At 38.2% G+C, this 18,233-nt stretch overlaps 1 protein-coding gene across 2 annotated transcripts; it reads left to right on the plus strand.

The window, feature by feature from the left end:
- The first annotated feature begins 2,938 nt into the window (after window positions 1-2,938).
- eif4h (eukaryotic translation initiation factor 4h) lies at window positions 2,939-17,125 on the plus strand. 2 transcript variants are annotated; one of them, XM_046862967.1, is made up of 8 exons: window positions 2,939-3,095; window positions 8,796-8,983; window positions 9,106-9,170; window positions 9,247-9,337; window positions 11,919-11,990; window positions 12,429-12,575; window positions 14,794-14,909; window positions 16,132-17,125. In XM_046862967.1, the coding sequence occupies exons 1-8, from the start codon at window positions 2,953-2,955 to the stop codon at window positions 16,135-16,137; spliced, it is 828 nt and encodes a 275-aa protein (XP_046718923.1). In that variant the 5' UTR covers window positions 2,939-2,952; the 3' UTR covers window positions 16,138-17,125. The 2 variants fall into 2 exon arrangements, with proteins under 2 accessions (XP_046718923.1, XP_046718924.1); XM_046862968.1 differs by lacking the exon at window positions 11,919-11,990.
- The last annotated feature ends 1,108 nt before the right edge of the window (window positions 17,126-18,233 follow it).

Raw genomic sequence — 18,233 nt, forward strand, 5'->3', positions numbered from 1 at the left:
TTGTAAATGTAGGTCAGTGCTTCTGATAATGTTTAAAGAAGAGAAGAGAAGGCTTTGCTGGACCTGACCGCCCACCATTGATATTGATATATATATATATATATATATATATATATATATATATATATATATATGTGTGTGTGTGTGTGTGTGTGTGTGTGTGTGTGTGTGTGTGTGTGTGTGTGTGTGTGTGTGTTCAGAAAGCACATTGTGTTAGTCAGTTGCATCTGATACTCTGAATGCTATATGCGTTACACACTTTGTGACTGTCCAGATTTGGTGTGTGCAAGGGGAGGTGGCATCTTAGTGGTTTGTGGATGCTTGTTTTTGGAGTTAATAATGTGAGACAGTCTACAGTCAAGCTTTGATATCTCTTCTAGTTCTCAAGATTTGGAACAATCATGTATTCATACTGCTCACCTCCTATCACCATCACAGAACATCAGGTCAGCAGAATATTGAGGAAAAAGATCAATAAAGCAGCAGGCCCTGACCAGGTCTCATCAGCAACTAAGTCTCTTTTTTTTCACTGAGCTATGTAATCAATCTCAAACCCAGTGTTTTGTGTCTGCCTGTTGAACCTCAATCACTCCCGTTCCAGTTTAGACTATCTCTTGTTAAAATGAATACAGACCATTTGCTATGGCATCAGAAATCATGAAGTGCTTAAAATGAACAATGCTGATGATTTCACCACCTCAAAATGATGACTGATGCCTTTAAGTCTTTCATTTGCTTATGACAATGATGTAAAGCAGGCTCTAAACTTTAACCTGCAGCATCTGAACTGCTCTCAAATTTTGCTTTCAGTTATATTATTCCTGACCTACTTCTGATAAATTAGCAATTTCCTGTTCAACAGGAATCAGTCAATCAAGATTGGGAACCAGTCTTCAGACTTGCACTACCTCAACACCGTTGCTCCACAAGTTTGTGTGCTTTATCCTTTTCTCTATTCACCGTACACTGCTGACTGTACTTCTGAGAATCATTGCATCAAATTCATCAAGTTTGTAGATGACATCTCTGCTGGGACTCATTTTAACATTTTAGACAGACGTTAGTTGACTAATGCCACAATGTGCAGCTGAAAAACATTACGGCAGAACATGCAAATAGTGATGAAGGTGAAGATGATTTTGGATTTCAGAAGAAAGCATCTACAACAAAGTCTTATAGGGGGAAACAGCCAACAGGGAAACTATAGAATCAGTAGTCACCTCTTTCATTGCTGTCTGGTTCTGCTCTGCAACCTCACACTCCAGGCACAAAGTAAAGTGCACCTTAAGAAGTGCAAAAAAGGAGGCTCTCAAGTGGCCTGCACTTGTCCAAGGTGCAGGAGAGAGTAGGTTAAATCCAGGGTGCAGGAGAGAGTAGGTTAAATCATGGCTGACTTCACACATCCCAGGCACCATTTTTTAAATATTTCCTTTAAGAACCCTGACATTTCTACTTCAATTCTTCTAAATAAAGATTCTTCTCACATCCTTCCCCTCTGACATGCAGCACACAATGATAGTCATAGTAATAATGATATTAGACCTTGTATCAACAGTAACTACATATCGTAGTAAACCTTTTGTACAGTATTGTTTTGTTCTGTGGTAAATAGTACAGTATTATATTGTATTTTCTTGTATCACATTGTCTTGTCCTGTATTGTATTATTTTGAACTTTTGGTCAATGGGCTATTCTGTACTATGTGCACCTAAAACAATTAATTTTATATACACTGTGCTTGGAAGAGGAAATATTCCAATTCTGTTCAAACAGTACCGTGTCACTACCAATTCAATGGTACTGCTGTGCTGGGAATGATGTGATAATACGCTAAATGGCCAAAAGTATGAAGACATCTGTTCAATCACACCCTTGATAACCTCCAATCTCTTTTGAAGGCTTTTCATTTGATTTTGCAGTGTGGTTCTGAGGACAAGCCAATTTAGCCACAAGAGCAATAGTGAGGTCAGGCAATTCATTCAGACAAGGACAGTGCAATCCCAAAGTACCGGTATTCATGGGGTTGAGGTCAGGCTTTGTGCAGGCCACTCAAGTTTTTCCACACACCCACCACATTGGCAAACTATGTCTTTATTGACACCACTTTGTACACAGAGGGTCCAAATAGATAGCTCAGTGATCTGGGTTACCATCAAGCTGCCACTGTTGGGCCCTTGAGCAGGGCCCTTAATTCTGCCTGTTCCAGAAACCCTGTATAACTGCTGACCCTGCACTCTAACAATCTAGGATATGTAAAGCTAAAATTTCACTGTGCTGTAATGTGCATGTGAGAAATAAAAGCCTCTCTTCAGAATTGGCGTGTAACAACTTTTAACTCCATTAACTGAGACTAACTGGGTTACTCTGTGGATGTTTACATGCATTGATGGACTTGCTTGCCTGATGTTTTCTGGCAGTGTTGATATGCATAGCATTGAAAGATGACATTTCTGAATAGGTAAATGCAAATTGTTCTGCTTGTGCTCTAATGAGGACAGCTCAAACCCAGCCACTTCCGGCCTGACTGATTCATCACTGCTGCTGCACTGAACTGAACTGGGCTCATCATGTATATGACATTTGTTAACGTTTATTTATTAGTGTGAAAATGCATCTATTTTGAGAAAAAATGAGACGGTGCTTCTTTTCTTCATGCTATTAAAACGCATGACGTACCAACTGATTAACATCGAAATAAAGCCAGAATTTATAGCATTACCCTTTCACTAGATTTGGTGCTAGCCGGTAATTGCATTTTGCTAATCGTTTCCCTTGTAATGCTTCCTTCTCTTTGCCTGATTGAAACACCATTGATGGTCCTTAGTTATTTTTTCATTTCGAAAAAAAGAAAAACGAAAAATGAAAAACACACATACATGGCACACATAATTTTAATCTCGGTAGGACTTGTTGATGTTATTAAATTCTTAAATGTTGAAAATGATTCAGGCATGACTGAGGCAGCTAAACCCGCACAGTGGTATATTGAAAGCCCCCGGCTAGCAGACTGCTTTCTCTGGACAGCAAACACGGACATGGCGGATTTCGATAACTACGATGACCGGGCTTACGGGAGCTTTGGTGGCGGACGAGGGTAAGAAAATAATAGTCCGGAGGACAGGAGTGCATGCTGGCGTCTGCAGGTTGAGCGAGGGCGAGCCGGTGTTGGGTCGCGGTCGGTGGTTGTGTTGCGCGAGAGCGAGACAGGGCCCGGGCGCGCTGAGCGGTGTGGTGAGATGTGCTTTCGCGGCGTGATGAATGGGAAGTCGCTCAGGGGGGAAACGCAAACCCGGGGATTGGCGCCTCTTCCAGCTGGGGTGGGGGGCACTAGGTCTCCCTGTACCATGCGTGTTATTTATTTTTGGTGATGACCTATCCGTGCAAAAAGCGTGAAATGTGCATTCGGGTTACACGCATTTGCCAACGAGGCACTTGGCGCCCGGTATCCGCGGTGAAGATAACAGCGAGCAGCCCACATGGACTACGAGCTGTGATGCACATCGCAAGACGAGCGAACTACTAAACGATATATAGCGCGCGTGCGCGCGTGAGATTTAATACACTGTTTAGAAATATTTTCCTGTAGACTCGTCTGCACTGCAGCTGGGGTTCAGCTTGTAGTTTTGGCAACATTGAAATGTGATCGCTACATGGAGGCTAACTGTAGCTGGTTAGCTCTCAGTCTGACTGCATGGTGGGTGTAGAAATCAGGCCGCGTCTCGTCTGCTGCATTTAACTGAAATGAGTTACAGTCTTACTGATGTGAAAGAGCAGCCCTTCTACAGGTTTCTACATACTATCTGATTTCTACAGAATTCTGAACACACAGCTATATATATATATATATATATATATATATATATATATATATATAGCGCAGGCAAGGTGTTGTTACTGAATTGTTTATTTATTTAATGTGTTTGGCAGAATTAAATTTCACGTCATTTTACTTCTTATAATTAACCATGGACCAGGTCATCTGTTGCGATCATAAAGCTGCATGCTCATATTGTCAGCTTGCGATCACTGCATGTTGTATACACTTACAGATCACCTTGCATTAATTTGCACTAAGTCTATTCTATTGTGCACATGTTCACCTAAAATCTAAAGTTAGTTTGCTCAGACCAGGCATTCTGATAATCAACAACTCCATGTGTTACACCTCCATGTGCATGGTGTTTGTGACCGGTGTCTCTTCACAGTCAGTTCAATGATTTTGTGCTCTGAATAAACATTGTTATGAGAAAGATCAGGCAACACCCTTTGTTATTTGTTAGTTTGTTTTAAGAGATTTAGGAGCTTCACCATATAGCCTTAGCATGTGCACATATAGTAATAATTAAGTTATCCAGAAATCGGAGTGTTGCTTGGCAACCTGCTTGTAATCTGAATTTTTTTTAAACTTTTCAATATGTTTTGCAGTGTGGCATGTAAATGCTTTGATTCCAGTTTGCTTTGCTGTAATTAGTAATGTATCAAATTCAAACCTTTTCACTTCTTTATTTGTTTAGGTCAGGTGAAGCAGTAAGTTTTGGAATTTCCCTACTAAAACGTAATAAACCGGTCTATTTAGGCTTACATTTCAGTTATTTAAATGACATACGTGGCTTAAAACATGAAAAGCATCAAGACTATATTCCTTCATGGAAGAGGATTTTTTTCAAGCCGCTTTTCTACTGATTTCAGTTTGTTCTGTATGTTCCATGGAAACCTGTTGCTTACAGTACACAGTGAGTTACAACTATGAAGCTAGTGATTTAACCCACTGGAAGTCTTTATGTGATGGTATGATTTTAAATAATAGCTATTTGTAGTTTAAATAGTTTAATGCAGTCAAATTTGTTTTCATTTTTTTTCCCCACCAAGTACAGTCAGTTAACCTTGTACAGATATCACATTAAAGTCACAATCTCTATGAAGACATTCGATCCAGGGCCATTTCTGATTCTGCAACACTTGTGCAAGCTTTATAAAACAAAGTGCGAACATCTTTCCCCTTATTTGCTTAAGTGCAGAGAGTGAACAAAGAAAAGGGGTAGAACCCAATGTTGGGGTGTTGCAAATGAGTTTAAAAATGACCCCAAACAACTCCTGGTGCTAATTTTGTTTTATACAAAATGTAATATGTACTAAACGTTAACGCTAAACCAAGCTGAAATCATAAAATGAATGAAGGTGCAGAGTAAGTCATGGCTACATGCAGACTTGTGGAAAACCTTCCAGTGCTGCTTAAACATGTCTTGAGAAAAACAAATCACAACCGATTTTTAAGTTTCCTTTATATGTTAATAATATATTGTTCTCTTTCATAGACAAATATGCAAATAAGTCAATAATCTAGTTTAGCTATGACTCACTACCAGAGTGATGCAAGAATTAATTCTTTCTTAAAAATTGGTCAGTTGTAATTTCAACTTAAAGTCAAAAAACAAACAAACAAAAAACCAATAAAACCAGAAGAATGGTGTTTGGGGTATCATTTTATGCCAATTCAGTTTCTCCAGCTTTAAAAATGTTGCTCATTTTGACCTGCTTACACACCTTACTGAAACCTTCTCCTCATAACTGCAATATTAAACTGTGTTTCAGGTAGTCAGATGTAATACAAGAGAATTTTTGGCTTTTGCATTTTGTTGATGTTTGTCCAACGTCAAACAGCTGCACTAAATGGTCAGCTTTCCATCCGTGTTAGTGTCAGGCAGTCTGGCTTTCCCCGAAGATACATTTCCTCTGACACCCAACGGAATGTGTCTGGCATGTTGGACACCTTCTGCATGTGTCTGCATCTGCAGCCATTAAGTGACAATTTGGATTTGGATTTCATAGAGTTTTCCTTGCTAAGCTTCCATACAATTATTATATTTATTTTTTATAGATCCATTTCAGCAGGTGTAACATGTAGGTCTTTTTTTTGTTTGTTTATTTAATATAGTTCATAAGACGATGCATAAGCATGGGTTTGTGGGGTGTATAGAACTGGTTGGTGATGTCTTCCATTTGTAAGCTGACTGCTTGCTTTATAATACACAAAAGATTATAAAACATGGTGCAGAACCTTCAGAGGAAATACACATTTTTTTTTCTGTGCCACTTCAACAAACGGAAATTAGCTCCAACGAAATTGTTTAATTTTCTAGTAGCTTGAAGCAGTTTTGTAAATATTCATTACAGCAACATGTCAGAATAATTTTATTATACTTGGCCTTTGTTTTAGTCTCAGTGGGCTCTGTGATGCTGAAAGTAATTGAATGATTTTTGTTTTTGTTGGTCATACGAACAGGTCAGGGCAACATAGCTAGTGATTTCTGAGCAATTCTTAATGGTTGATTGACATTATTTGACTTTAAAGTCACCTGAATTCTTTTTTCTTGGATCCTATTTAATCCATATATTGACACATTTCCTTCTTTGCCATGAAAACAGAGCAAAGTGCTTCACTGGCTTGCACAACAGCCAATAGCATTTCAGATACACCACACCACTGCCAAGTTTATATGACTGAGATGTGTTAGATTATTGTGTGCTTTTCACTACTTCTTGCTAATAAAAACCCTGGCACTGTATAAAAGGGGAATATTGTTTTTGATTAGTATGATGCATAAAATATTTTACCATTGATTTGCAACTTTGTACATATTCTACCCAGTAAAGCAGTGGTGTAAGACCCATTACTGGAGTCAGGATAGAGAGATAGAGATAAAGATATAGATGTGTGTGTGTGTGTGTGTGTGTGTGTGTGTGTGTGTGTGTGTGTGTGTGTGTGTGTGTGTCACAATTTCTGTCATTTGATATTAAGATGTTCAGTGTTTATAACAGACAATGATGATTTATTACCCCCCGGCTTTAATAGAAAACTCTTCACCCTTCCTTGTGAATCTGCAGTCCCAAAAGTAAAAAAACTACTTTTTATGTGTAGGTTAGAAAAGTTGGTGTGCAAAAACTCATGCAGTAGGTTATGTAAGTTGGAACAGCATCTATAAATGACAAGCATGATTTAAATGCATATCCAAACTCAAGATGATGTGTGAATTCTGGAGTATAAACTGTTTGAATGTCTGAGCCAGGTCTGCATACAAATACGAATCTGTTTTTGCACACATTGGCTGGTCGATTCACAAGCTGTCAGTAATAAGACACATGTGGACCAGTGCTTAGTGGTGTTGGGGAATCGTGGTTTACGGGGGTGTTGTATGTCTGAATTCTCATCAGAGCACCACACAAATCTAACAAGCTTACATGCTGTGATTAATGAATGCAGTTCTTTCCATTGATCTGGATGTTTTCTCAAATGATTTGGAGACTAACATGAAGCCATGTGAGTCTTCCCAAGTGCATTTTTTTCAGAATGCTGCTCATGCTTCATCAATTGGCAGTGTAGTATTCTGAGGAAAGCATTGTGTTCTCAGCCCTATTCGATATATTTGAACTCGTAGATAAGTGATCGTGTAGTAAAGAAAGGCCTGACCTACTCCATCAAGCTTACAAACAAATTAAATATTCTTCAGGCTTTCCAGACCATATTACTAGGGATGCACCAAAATGAAAATTCTGGGCCGAAACCGAAAAAGAGGAAAGCAGGGCCGAAAACCGAAACCCCGACAGAAATTATGGCAATTATTATTACCATTGCATTTATGGCTATGACTGTGTACTAACCTTACTAAAATCAAGGCATTTCAATTGTATAAATTAATATTAAATTTTCAAAGAATAAATCAATTACAAATTATTAAAATATTTATTTATAGCACATTGCAACAATGCACAGGATAAAATAAATTAAAATTCAAACTTAAATGTTTAACCTAAATGCATACAATCATGTGTACATTAAATAATAATGTACAGACCCTCTGGCCTGCTGAAAGGTTGTAAAATTAAATATGTTGTTTCATAAAAACAAAGTGCATTCAGATCAAGTGCAACTGCTTAAAGATACAATACAACACTATCACTGGGAACCTTCCTGCCTTTTAAAAACGTCCGCCACAGACGGAGTGCGCATGCTCGGAGGGGTTTTGCTTTTCTGCGCCACGTTTCTCTCATATTCAGCATAGCGATCGGGATGTTTGGAATTCAGGTGATAAATTAAACCCGATGTGGAGAAAGTCTTTGCAGACGAAATTTCGGCATTAAATGTTTTGCAAATCGCTGTCCGTGGGTCTTTCTCAGATATACTGAAACACGTCCACACCGCTGACATGTTGTTTTAGACAGGCACGTGCAGGCGCGGTTTCTGTTTGCGTCATCACAACAAACTGTTTCGGACGTGTTTTTTCGGTGATCAAAGTCTTTCGGCCGAAAATTTTCGGTGGCCGAATATTTGGTGCATCCCTACATATTACACAAAATATAACTTCTCTATAAGCAATTCTTCCATAATTGAAGTACTCCAGACAAGATATGAGTCCGAAAATGATCTATTGATTTGAATATAATATTAAGTAATGTGACCAGCAGGTGACTGGCTTTTCTTTTTTTGTCATAATGTCATTTCTGATCAGTTTTTTGTTTAAAGAGACAAAATAAACACACTGGAATATAATAATATAAGCATCTTAAACCATCCTTGTTTAATTTTGCTATAATTTCTCACTAAATCAAATGCTTTGTTTTATTGTTGTGTAATTTTGAACTTAATTTTGACCTGAGATTGGTTGAGCCTTAGTATTGATGACTTGGATATAAAATCTAATAGAATTAGTTACATCTGCAATTCTGTACCAAATATGCATATCCATACTGTAATGAAATAGAACTTTTGCTGATCGATTGTGCTCATGGACTGCAGACCCCGAGGTCCAGGCGGCCCAGGCGGACCACGCAAGCAGAAGGAACTCCCAACAGAACCTCCATACACGGCATATGTAGGCAACCTGCCCTTCAACACAGTACAAGGAGACATAGATGCCATCTTCAAAGACCTCAGCGTGAGGAGTGTGCGACTAGTCCGGGACAAAGAGACCGACAAATTTAAGGGTGAGTGAATAAAAAGCTTAATATGGATTTAATAATAAAACATCAGTATCTACCTGCCGCTTATATGTATAGTCTTTCATTCATTTATTTATTTGTTTGTTTGTTTATTTTTCCTTCCTCAGGATTCTGTTATGTCGAGTTTGATGATTTGGAATCTCTAAAAGAGGCTTTGACATACGATGGAGCTGTGAGTAGCCTGTATTTCTGCTAATAAATAATTAGTAATACAAACTGTACTGATGTGCAGGTGCTGTCTTTTACAGCTGCTTGGAGATCGATCACTGAGGGTGGATATTGCTGAGGGCCGGAAACAAGAGCGGGGTGGTGGATTTGGCTTCCGAAAAGATGACAGAGGTACTGGTCCTTTCCTTCATATTTTGATACGTTTAATACGTGATGTTTGTGGTGTTTTGCAGTAACCAACTTTGTCTTCACTTCCAGTGTATACGGAAAGTATTCACATCTCTTTACTTTTTCCACATTTTATGTTACAGCTTTAATCCAAATTAGATTCAATTAATTATTTTCCTTAAAATTCTACAAACAATACCCCATAATGACAATGTGAAAGTAAAATTGTATTAAATGTTTGCAAATTTATTAAAAAAAAAAAGGAGGAAGGAAGAAGAAAAAAAATGTACAAGGGTTTTCACAGCCGTTGCAATGACACTCAAAATTGTGCTCAGTTGCATCCTGTTTCCACTGATCATCCTTGATGTTTCTTTAACTTAATTGGAGTCCACCTGTGATAAATTCAGCACCTGTCTATGAGGTCCCACAGTTACCAGTGTATGTCAAAGCACATACCAAGCCATGAAGTCCAAAGAATTGTCTGTAGAACTTTAAGACAGTATTGTATGAAGGCACAGATCTGCGGGAGGGCATAGAAATATTTCTGCAGCATTAAATGTCCCATTGAGCACAGTGGCAATCAACCGCAAATGGAAGAAATTTCTAAGCACCAGGACTCTTCCTAGAGCGGGCTGTCTGTCCAATCTGAGCAATTGGGGGTGAAGAGCCTTATTCAGGGAGGTGAGTAAAAACCTTCCAGGAGAAAAACCATCTCTGCAGCACTCCACCAATCAGGCCTGTAGGGTTGAGTGGCCAGACGGAAGCCACTCCTCAGTAAAAGGCACAAGACAGCCTGCCTGGTGTTTGCCAAAAGGCACCTGAAGGAAGATTGAACACTTTGGCCTGAATGCTAAGCAACATGTCTGAATGAAACCAGGCACTGTTATCACCTGTACAACACCATCCCTGCAGTGAAGCATGGTGGTGGCAGCATCATGCTGTGGGGATGTTTTTCAGTGGCAGGAACTGCAAGATAATCCGGATCGAGATAAAGATGAATGAAGCAATTTACCGAGACATCTTTGATGAAAACCTGCTCCACAGCCTTCTGGACCTCAGACTGGGGTGAAGGTTCATCTTCCAACAGGACAATGACCCTAAGCACACAGACAAGAAAACAAATAAGTGGCTACAGGATGACTCTGAATGTCTTTAAGTGGGCAGCCAGAGCCCAGATGTGAACTCAATCTGGAGAGATCTGAAAATGGCTATGCACTGATGCTTTCCATCCAACCTGATGGACCTTGAGGTTCTGCAAAGAAGAATGGGAGAAACTGTCCGAAAATCGGTGTGCCAAGATTTTAGCATCATACTAAAAAGTCTTGAGGCTGTAATTGGTGCCAAAAGTGCTTCAAAAAAAAAGTAGTGCGCAAAGGCGGTGAATACTTATGTACATGTGATTTTATTATTATTATTATTTTTTTGAACATTTGCAAATATTTCAAACACTTTTTTCACGTGGTCATTATTGGGTATTGTTTGTAGAATCTTCAGGAAAATAATGTATTTAATTCATAATGTTATGGAAGCCCTATGTGAATACCTCCTGGATTCACTGTAAACCCACATCCCCTGTCCTCCCCCCCACACACACATCACCATTATCTACTCAAATCCAAATCTCAGTACGAATGAGTAACCAATCAGTAAACCCAGCCATGTCAAATCATGTGTTTAAATGAATTTTAGCAGAGAATCATTCACAATCATGCAAATCAACTAAATCAAAGCAAACTATTTAATCGCTCTTTGGAATGAATAAAGTATAGGTCAGATGATGCATGCAGATCAGGAAAGGCCTGAATGTTCATTATATTGAGAATAGTGCTTTGACTATTATGTCCAAGTCATTCATGGGCAGTGGCTGCTTTATCGTAGCATCATGGTGGCGCAAATTAATTGTTTGAGTGTTAAGCATTTGTAAGAATTGTTGTTGTTTTTTTGTTTTTTTGAACCAAATGGCCGGTCATGGTTTTATTCCTGAAGACCATAATTTATGCTTTCATTCATCTAAAATATCATTTGGATCAGTATATGCATATTTGTGATTTATTACTTTTGTTTTGAGGTTGGTTTATTTTTTTTATTACAAATATTAATATCTGTAGGTTATTATTTTAATAAGAATATTTACCTAATAATAGTAGGGTAAAATGGGGAATGGACAGAACAGGTAAAAATGGAATTGTTTCCTCTTCATCTATACTATATTTTTTGTTTAGCCCTTACTTGCATGATTTAATTTGTAGGCTGATACTTAATTTTGTTGAATTTTACAACTGAGCCACTTGGATTTTAGTAGTCCACCATTGACTTCCTGCTCATTCTTCATTAACTACACTGTGTTTTTCACCCTTTATTGCCTTCTAATAGCAAATAATCCTACATCATAGGCTTCACTGACGTGAACTTTTTTTTCGCAAGGCTTGCTTTCTTTGAAAATGGTTCCATTTTTCTTAGCAGTGACTAACCAGGGCATGGCAGGAGGACACATTAGCAGAACCAGTGTGTGGCTGGCTCTCTTCAGCCGCACACTATTCTTTAAATTGCAGCGTGTTTTAAATGTAGCCCATGTTCATTTCAGGCCGCGGTGCCTTGCGGGGTTCCAGAGGAGGGGGACGAGACTCCAGAGAGGACTTCGACAACTCAGGAGGAGGTGCGATGAGTGGAATCAAAGGCATATGGGCAAAAAATAACCCTGGTTTACAGGTCTAGAAGGTCTAGCTTCGGAGCTTTGAAATTTCCTCAGTGATAGAAATGCGGAGACGCTGTAACTTTCCCTTGTCTTTTCTGTAGATATTTAATAATTTATTTTAGTCTTCATGATGATATAGGTACTCCATCTCATTGCCATCCTTCATATTGTTGCAGTCTCACTACTGGTGTGGAAAGAGATCCCTTTTAGGAGTTGTCTATAAATACTGATGTGACACAACAGCTTTATTTAAATAATTTTAAAGCAGTTGTTGTTGATCAGTATTTTGGTACAGCTTTTAAAATAGTTGCTACTTGCATTAAAATAATTTTTTTCTTTTTTTTTTTTTTTTTGTTTGTTTGTTTGTTTGGGTTTTTTTTTTCCTCTTCTCTTTCCCAGCCTCAGGTTTTAGAGATGATGACTTCATGGGTGGGAGGAGTCGTGGAGGCGGCCGTGTTGGTGACAGACGGGGCGGTAGTGGAATGGGCCGCTACAGAGATGGACCTCCACGTGGAGGCTCGACAGACTTCAGAGAACCCTCTGATGGTGTCATAGCTTTATTCATGCTTCTTTTTTTAATACATATTTCTATGAAGGTTAAATGCTTAGGCAGACCTTCTATCTTTTATTGACCACCAATAATGAATTAATTATGTGGTATTTTTAATGGCATATTTTTGGATTTGAGGCTGATGTGGAAATGAAAATCTAAATAATAGAAATACATTTTAGACATCACCTTATTGTACAAAGTAAATTAAAATTTGTCTGCTTGGAGGAGGAATAGTAATATGTGAATGCAAATGCGTGACAAATTAAAGGAAAAAATTTACTCTTACCAAAATACTCCACCCCTATCTTTGGGGCATTAGGGGTTACTGAATGATTTGATAAATATCGTATTGTAAATATAGAATGCTTCACAGGCACCACATTTAAATTTACATTTGTTGAACATCTGCATAAGATTACAGGGGAATTTATATATATTTTAGAAAACTGTTCAGTTTCGTGAGACTGCAGAATCTGTGCAATTGACGCTGTTCTGGCAGCTTGTGGTGGTCTGTACATTTAGCTCAGTAGGTGTGTTTACATAGAGCATTGTAATCGGTTTAAAAGTCCAATCCGAATGAAAATGCTCCACATAAACCCCTCAATCGGATTAAAATTGCTCAAACAGAATGAATCGGTTTAAGAGGGGTTTGGGTAAAGCTTTCTATAAACCAAACAAAATAAAAATTCTTCTATGTAAACACATTAAACCGATTACTCCTCCACTAGTCCACTCTGACGTGATTAATAACCGGCAACTCGTGCGAAAGCTTCGATTATATTCCAGATCTTTAAATTCCAGCAATACAACCCGATCCCACCAATCCTTACTACAGACCTTCATCCACACGCTTCTGCTTTTCAGAGGAGGGAATTTTGAGATGCTTTTTAGAGATGCACAGCAACCAAAAAGCTCAGCATCCTGGGCCCGTCTTTTTTCCTCTTGAAATTCCAGCAATAGTTTGCCTACAAATTTACCGTATTTTTCGGACTATAAGCGCTACTTTTTTCCCACGTTTTGAACCCCGCGGCTTAAACAACAAAGTGGCTTAATCATGAATTTTTCCTGGATTTTTTTCCCGGTTTCACAAACTGAACCCCATAACATTAGACCAATGAAATTTCCGAACGGAAACGAAAAAATGCACCTCACCTGTGTTTTGAGCTGCACGGCATCGGGAGAAAAAAAACTTTTTTTTTTTAAACGCACGACGATTCCAAAAGATAAACTCGTGAGAGAAATTGTTGTGAAAGGAAGACAGTGAACAATGACTTTCTTGGTAGGCTTCTGTTTAGATACAAGCTGTTGTAACGCATTGAGTCTGGGTGAAGGGAGAGCTCGCTAACTCCAGTTACAACAGAAATCATATCAGCACAGACAGGTTTCCAAAACTCGTGCTTTTTTTTTTATTTTTCTTGGCAACAGCGTTAAGGGTTAGTCAAAGAAACTTAGAAATGAGCATCGGAAAATAATACGGTCTTGCACACATGCAGTAATGACGGAAAAATGTGACTGCAGCCTATTCCCAAAATACCGCTCTGCTCCTAAAGGAAGCGCAACATATTTCACCCGTGTAACAGACACTGTCTTTCGTTAAAGAGTGTGTAAAGTTCATTAGTTGTAGTAGACACTTTTATACTGGCTTATAGACAGGTGTGGCTTATTTATGTTTAAAATAAAAATCTTTGTCAAATTCAGTGTGTGCAGCTTATATATGTGTGCACTTTGTAGTCCGGAAATTACGGTACTTTACATCAAAAAAAGCGTGCATAAGACAATATGGAAATCCATGTTAACGGGAATAAAAGACAGCAAATAGGCTGATGTGCTCATGTCATAAAGTCTAAATGCACCAGTACATGCAAACACCATATCGAGTTAGATAAGGTCTAATGTAAACAGTCCACAGAATGCGTTTAACTAGAATGACAAAAAAAAGTGTACATGTAAACGTGGCTAGTGTACTTGATATTTTCTCTTCACACATGCAGAGCAGTGATTCTATTGTTGGAATATAGTAAATTCTTGGTGCTGTTCTCCTTTTCACAATTCATTATTGTTCGTGATGAGCTCCCAGTGGTGTCAGCGGTACTCTGCCAGACTCACTTGTGCAATACAAAGCTGATAGCAAATCTGTGTTATGCTCTGTAATATAAAGCAATGTGGGTGTATTATGTGCAGTGTTGAAGCTGTATTTTTCTCCTTTTCCAGAGGAAAGAGCACAGAGGCCAAGGCTACAGTTGAAGCCACGAACAGTCTCCGAACCCCTGAACCAAGTGGCCAACCCGAATTCGGCCATCTTTGGGGGTGCCAAACCCAGGGAGGAGGTAATATCCAAAGACAAACACTAAAGAGACTGCAGCCTCCCTCAGTATCCTGAGATGGATGGATGGAGGGGAGGGATGGAGTTTGGGGAGGGTGGGGAGGGCAAGGGAGAGGAGAGTGCAGGACCAGGACAAGAAGACTAAATGAAAGAAAAACATTATCATCATGCCAACAGGAATATGATAAGACTCTTGGTCATCATTCCTAACAGTTAGAGATGAATCCCTACTTCTTCTGAATCCAATTTTAATTGTAATATATTCATTCAAGAAGAAAAAATGATTAAAAACCATACATTTTCATGACGCAGTTGCACGTCACACACACACACAATGAAGCATACACAAAAGGAGCAGCTCATGAATGCATGTCAAACAGTTCAGTCGGTTTTACGTCCACCCCTGCTTCCCTGTAAATAGTGCCTGCTCTGTACTGTAGTTTGTCAGGGGAAAGCTCATTCACATTCATTTTTTTTTTTTTTGCAAAAAGTCTTTGATTATAGCTGCTCTTTTAATGGATTCCAAACTGTTTTAAAATATTCTTTTAGGTTAAATACTACTTGATTTCCCCCGTTACATTGCTGTGCTGCTGTAACAACGCAGTTTGGATGTGGATTTAATTTCACACAGCCTCTTTTTCGCGCAGGAGGTTGTAGATATTGTAAAGTGTGCTTTTCAATACATTTTTGTGCCAGTGATGCAGGTTATTCTGTCGGTGGATATTTCCTCAGCTCTTTAGTTCAATTTTGCAAATTTTTATTTATTTTGGATTTTTTCCCCCCCCAATTTAAATGTTACCTCGGGGAAAATTTGTAGATTTGATGTTTTATAAGGAGGCACAAGCAGTTTTATGTCCTGCATGGTCAGTGCACCAGCTCTCACTTGTTTGGGAAGTACCCTCCTGTTATTATTTAAAGAAAAAAAGCAATTTGAATGCACATTGGATTATTAGGTTGGTGCTCTTTTAGCCCTAGTGGTGTTTAATGGAAAATTGACTAATTAAAGCTGTGTAGTTGAATTGTATGATCAGTGTTTCAGTATTGGGATGAGTGTAAAATAGAACATAAACCGTAATTATGACATTTTGTTTTTACATTACTGCAATCTCCTTTTCACATGAAGGCTAATTTTGTTTATCAAACTATTAAATGTTACCTTTCAGCCTTTGTGAAACAGGCCCTTGTGACGTCATTGTTCTTATTTTATTTTTGTTTTTTTGTTTAAGCATTGATATAGCTGTGTGGCTGCATTATACCGGAAGGCTAGACTGGATCTACGGGCTTTGGCCAGCAAAAAAATCTTTCAAGGTGCCAAGCTTTCTCGCTTGGCAAAAGAGAAGATGATTGAAAACGGGCATGGCATGGGTTAACACCCACCCCGTGACCTACCTGCTATAAATGAACTTTCTACACACCTAAGCGAGCCTCTGAGGACAGTGGCTTCAGTTTCATTCTGTTGCCTTTGGGTAAGGATCCTTACAGTATGTGCTTTTTGTCTCCTTTTCCCAAGGCATTGTCATTAAATCAAATTGAAATGCTAGAAAACAGGAATAATTGCTACCCAATTGTGTCTTCTGTATTGTTTCTCAACTTGCTGCTCGGTTGTTTTTTTGAAATAACATTTTAGTTTCCACTGTCTTAAACATTAAACAGCTTAACTGTTAGAAGAATCGAAATATTCATTTCTTTCTTATACAATTCAGCATTTTGGAAGATTTTTTTTGACCATGTCTGTATAATCCGGGTGAGAAACGCTTTCTGCGATAAAGATACAGCCACACTCTTGAGTAGAAGAGTGAAATGAAAGCATGATACTTATGAACATGGATATCAGCTACAGTGTCAGTCAGGCTATTACTTTCCACAGCATGTACTTCATTCAAAAACTAAGAAAAAAAAATATATAGTTAGCTGTGGATCTCTAACACGGTCAGTAATACTGCCTTCACATAGGAAACTTATTGAACAAACATCACACGCATTTCCAGTCATGGTGATATCAGGCACTCGTTTTGTCTACTGCTATTAGATCAAGTATAAATTCCTCTTTGGGTGTCCATGTGTTGCAACCATTTTATTTGACATTTTACTGGACATAAAATGAAAGACGTAGAACATTTTCTTACTGTACTATAAAATAAGAATTGGCTGTTTTTATTCTTTTGTTTTTCTTTTCATTTTCCTACACTGTTTATGGCAATAAAATGTATCATCTTAAAAGTGTTTCAAATGAATATCATGACTGAATGTCACATTTTCCAGCACATGTGGTTTCAAACTTGAACCTCTTATATGTAACTAGCTGCAAGTCTCATACACTATATGGACAAAAGTTTTTGGACACAACCATAATATATGGAACATCCCATTTTCCATTTGGATTTGTGCTCATTTAGCTGCAAGAATGTTTGTCAAGTCAGATACTGATGGGGGAGGGCACTAATCTCCCACTCCAACCTATTTAGACCATATCTTCATTTTACCTCCTTTGGGCAGGTTTGGGTTTCCCAGTTCAAGTGAAGGGAAAACTGAATGCAACCACATACAGACTCAAACGCTGTGTAACTTTTGCTGAAGAACCACATATTTTCTGTGCTGGAAAAGGCTGGTGTCCCAATACTTTTGTTCATAGTGTGTGTAAAACTATATATATATATAAAAAGTTGGGTTGGGACACTGGAGGTTTCAGTGTGTTGACTTCAGCTTCATTTTATATTTATTTATGCAGGTTAGTTGGAGGTTCAACTTTTATATATTTGTGCAACTTGTGAGTAGATGTTGCATCTTCTGCTGTTAGCCAAAATACATTTACAATAATGGTGGGAAAATTCACTTTTATATTCAACAGAACAGTGAATGCTTCTTTGGCATGAACTTGTCAAAGCATCTGCCTCACAAGTAGAGTTTAGCAGAATTAGTGTTCACAGTTTGTGGTTCATTATATAATCTAATTTTTTATTTATTTAATAATGATCAAGTCTATTTTTAAGGATTTCAGTCCTGTATTAGCGATTTGAGGTATATATGTACCAATCTAATTATAAAAATCGGGTTCATTAATTTGCTAATTAATAAATAAACATCGGTGAAGCTAACCTTAATGTAAGAGCTCGAGTCTCAGTGCTGTATCTCAAGATATCTATCATGGGACAGTTCAGGATGGAGTTTGTGCTTTTTTTTTTTTTTTTTTTTTTTTTTTTTTTTGGGTCTTCAACAATGCAATTTCAGTTCCTAGAGCGCAAAGAGCATCTGGTAAGATAACCGCCATGTTTAAAGCTGCCACAACTGCAATAAGTGTACGCAACATTCTATAAAGCTAAATATAAAT

Source organism: Silurus meridionalis, chromosome 12 (assembly GCF_014805685.1).
Source record: "Silurus meridionalis isolate SWU-2019-XX chromosome 12, ASM1480568v1, whole genome shotgun sequence".
NCBI classification, from domain to species: domain Eukaryota; kingdom Metazoa; phylum Chordata; class Actinopteri; order Siluriformes; family Siluridae; genus Silurus; species Silurus meridionalis.

Coding starts and splice junctions, on each gene's coding strand:
- eif4h (XM_046862967.1), top strand. CDS start 2,953: ATGACTGAGGCAGCTAAACCCGCACAGTGGTATATTGAAAGCCCCCGG. Junction 3,096..8,795: donor AGCTTTGGTGGCGGACGAGG/GTAAGAAAATAA, acceptor CATGGACTGCAG/ACCCCGAGGTCCAGGCGGCC. Junction 9,338..11,918: donor CTTCCGAAAAGATGACAGAG/GTACTGGTCCTT, acceptor TGTTCATTTCAG/GCCGCGGTGCCTTGCGGGGT.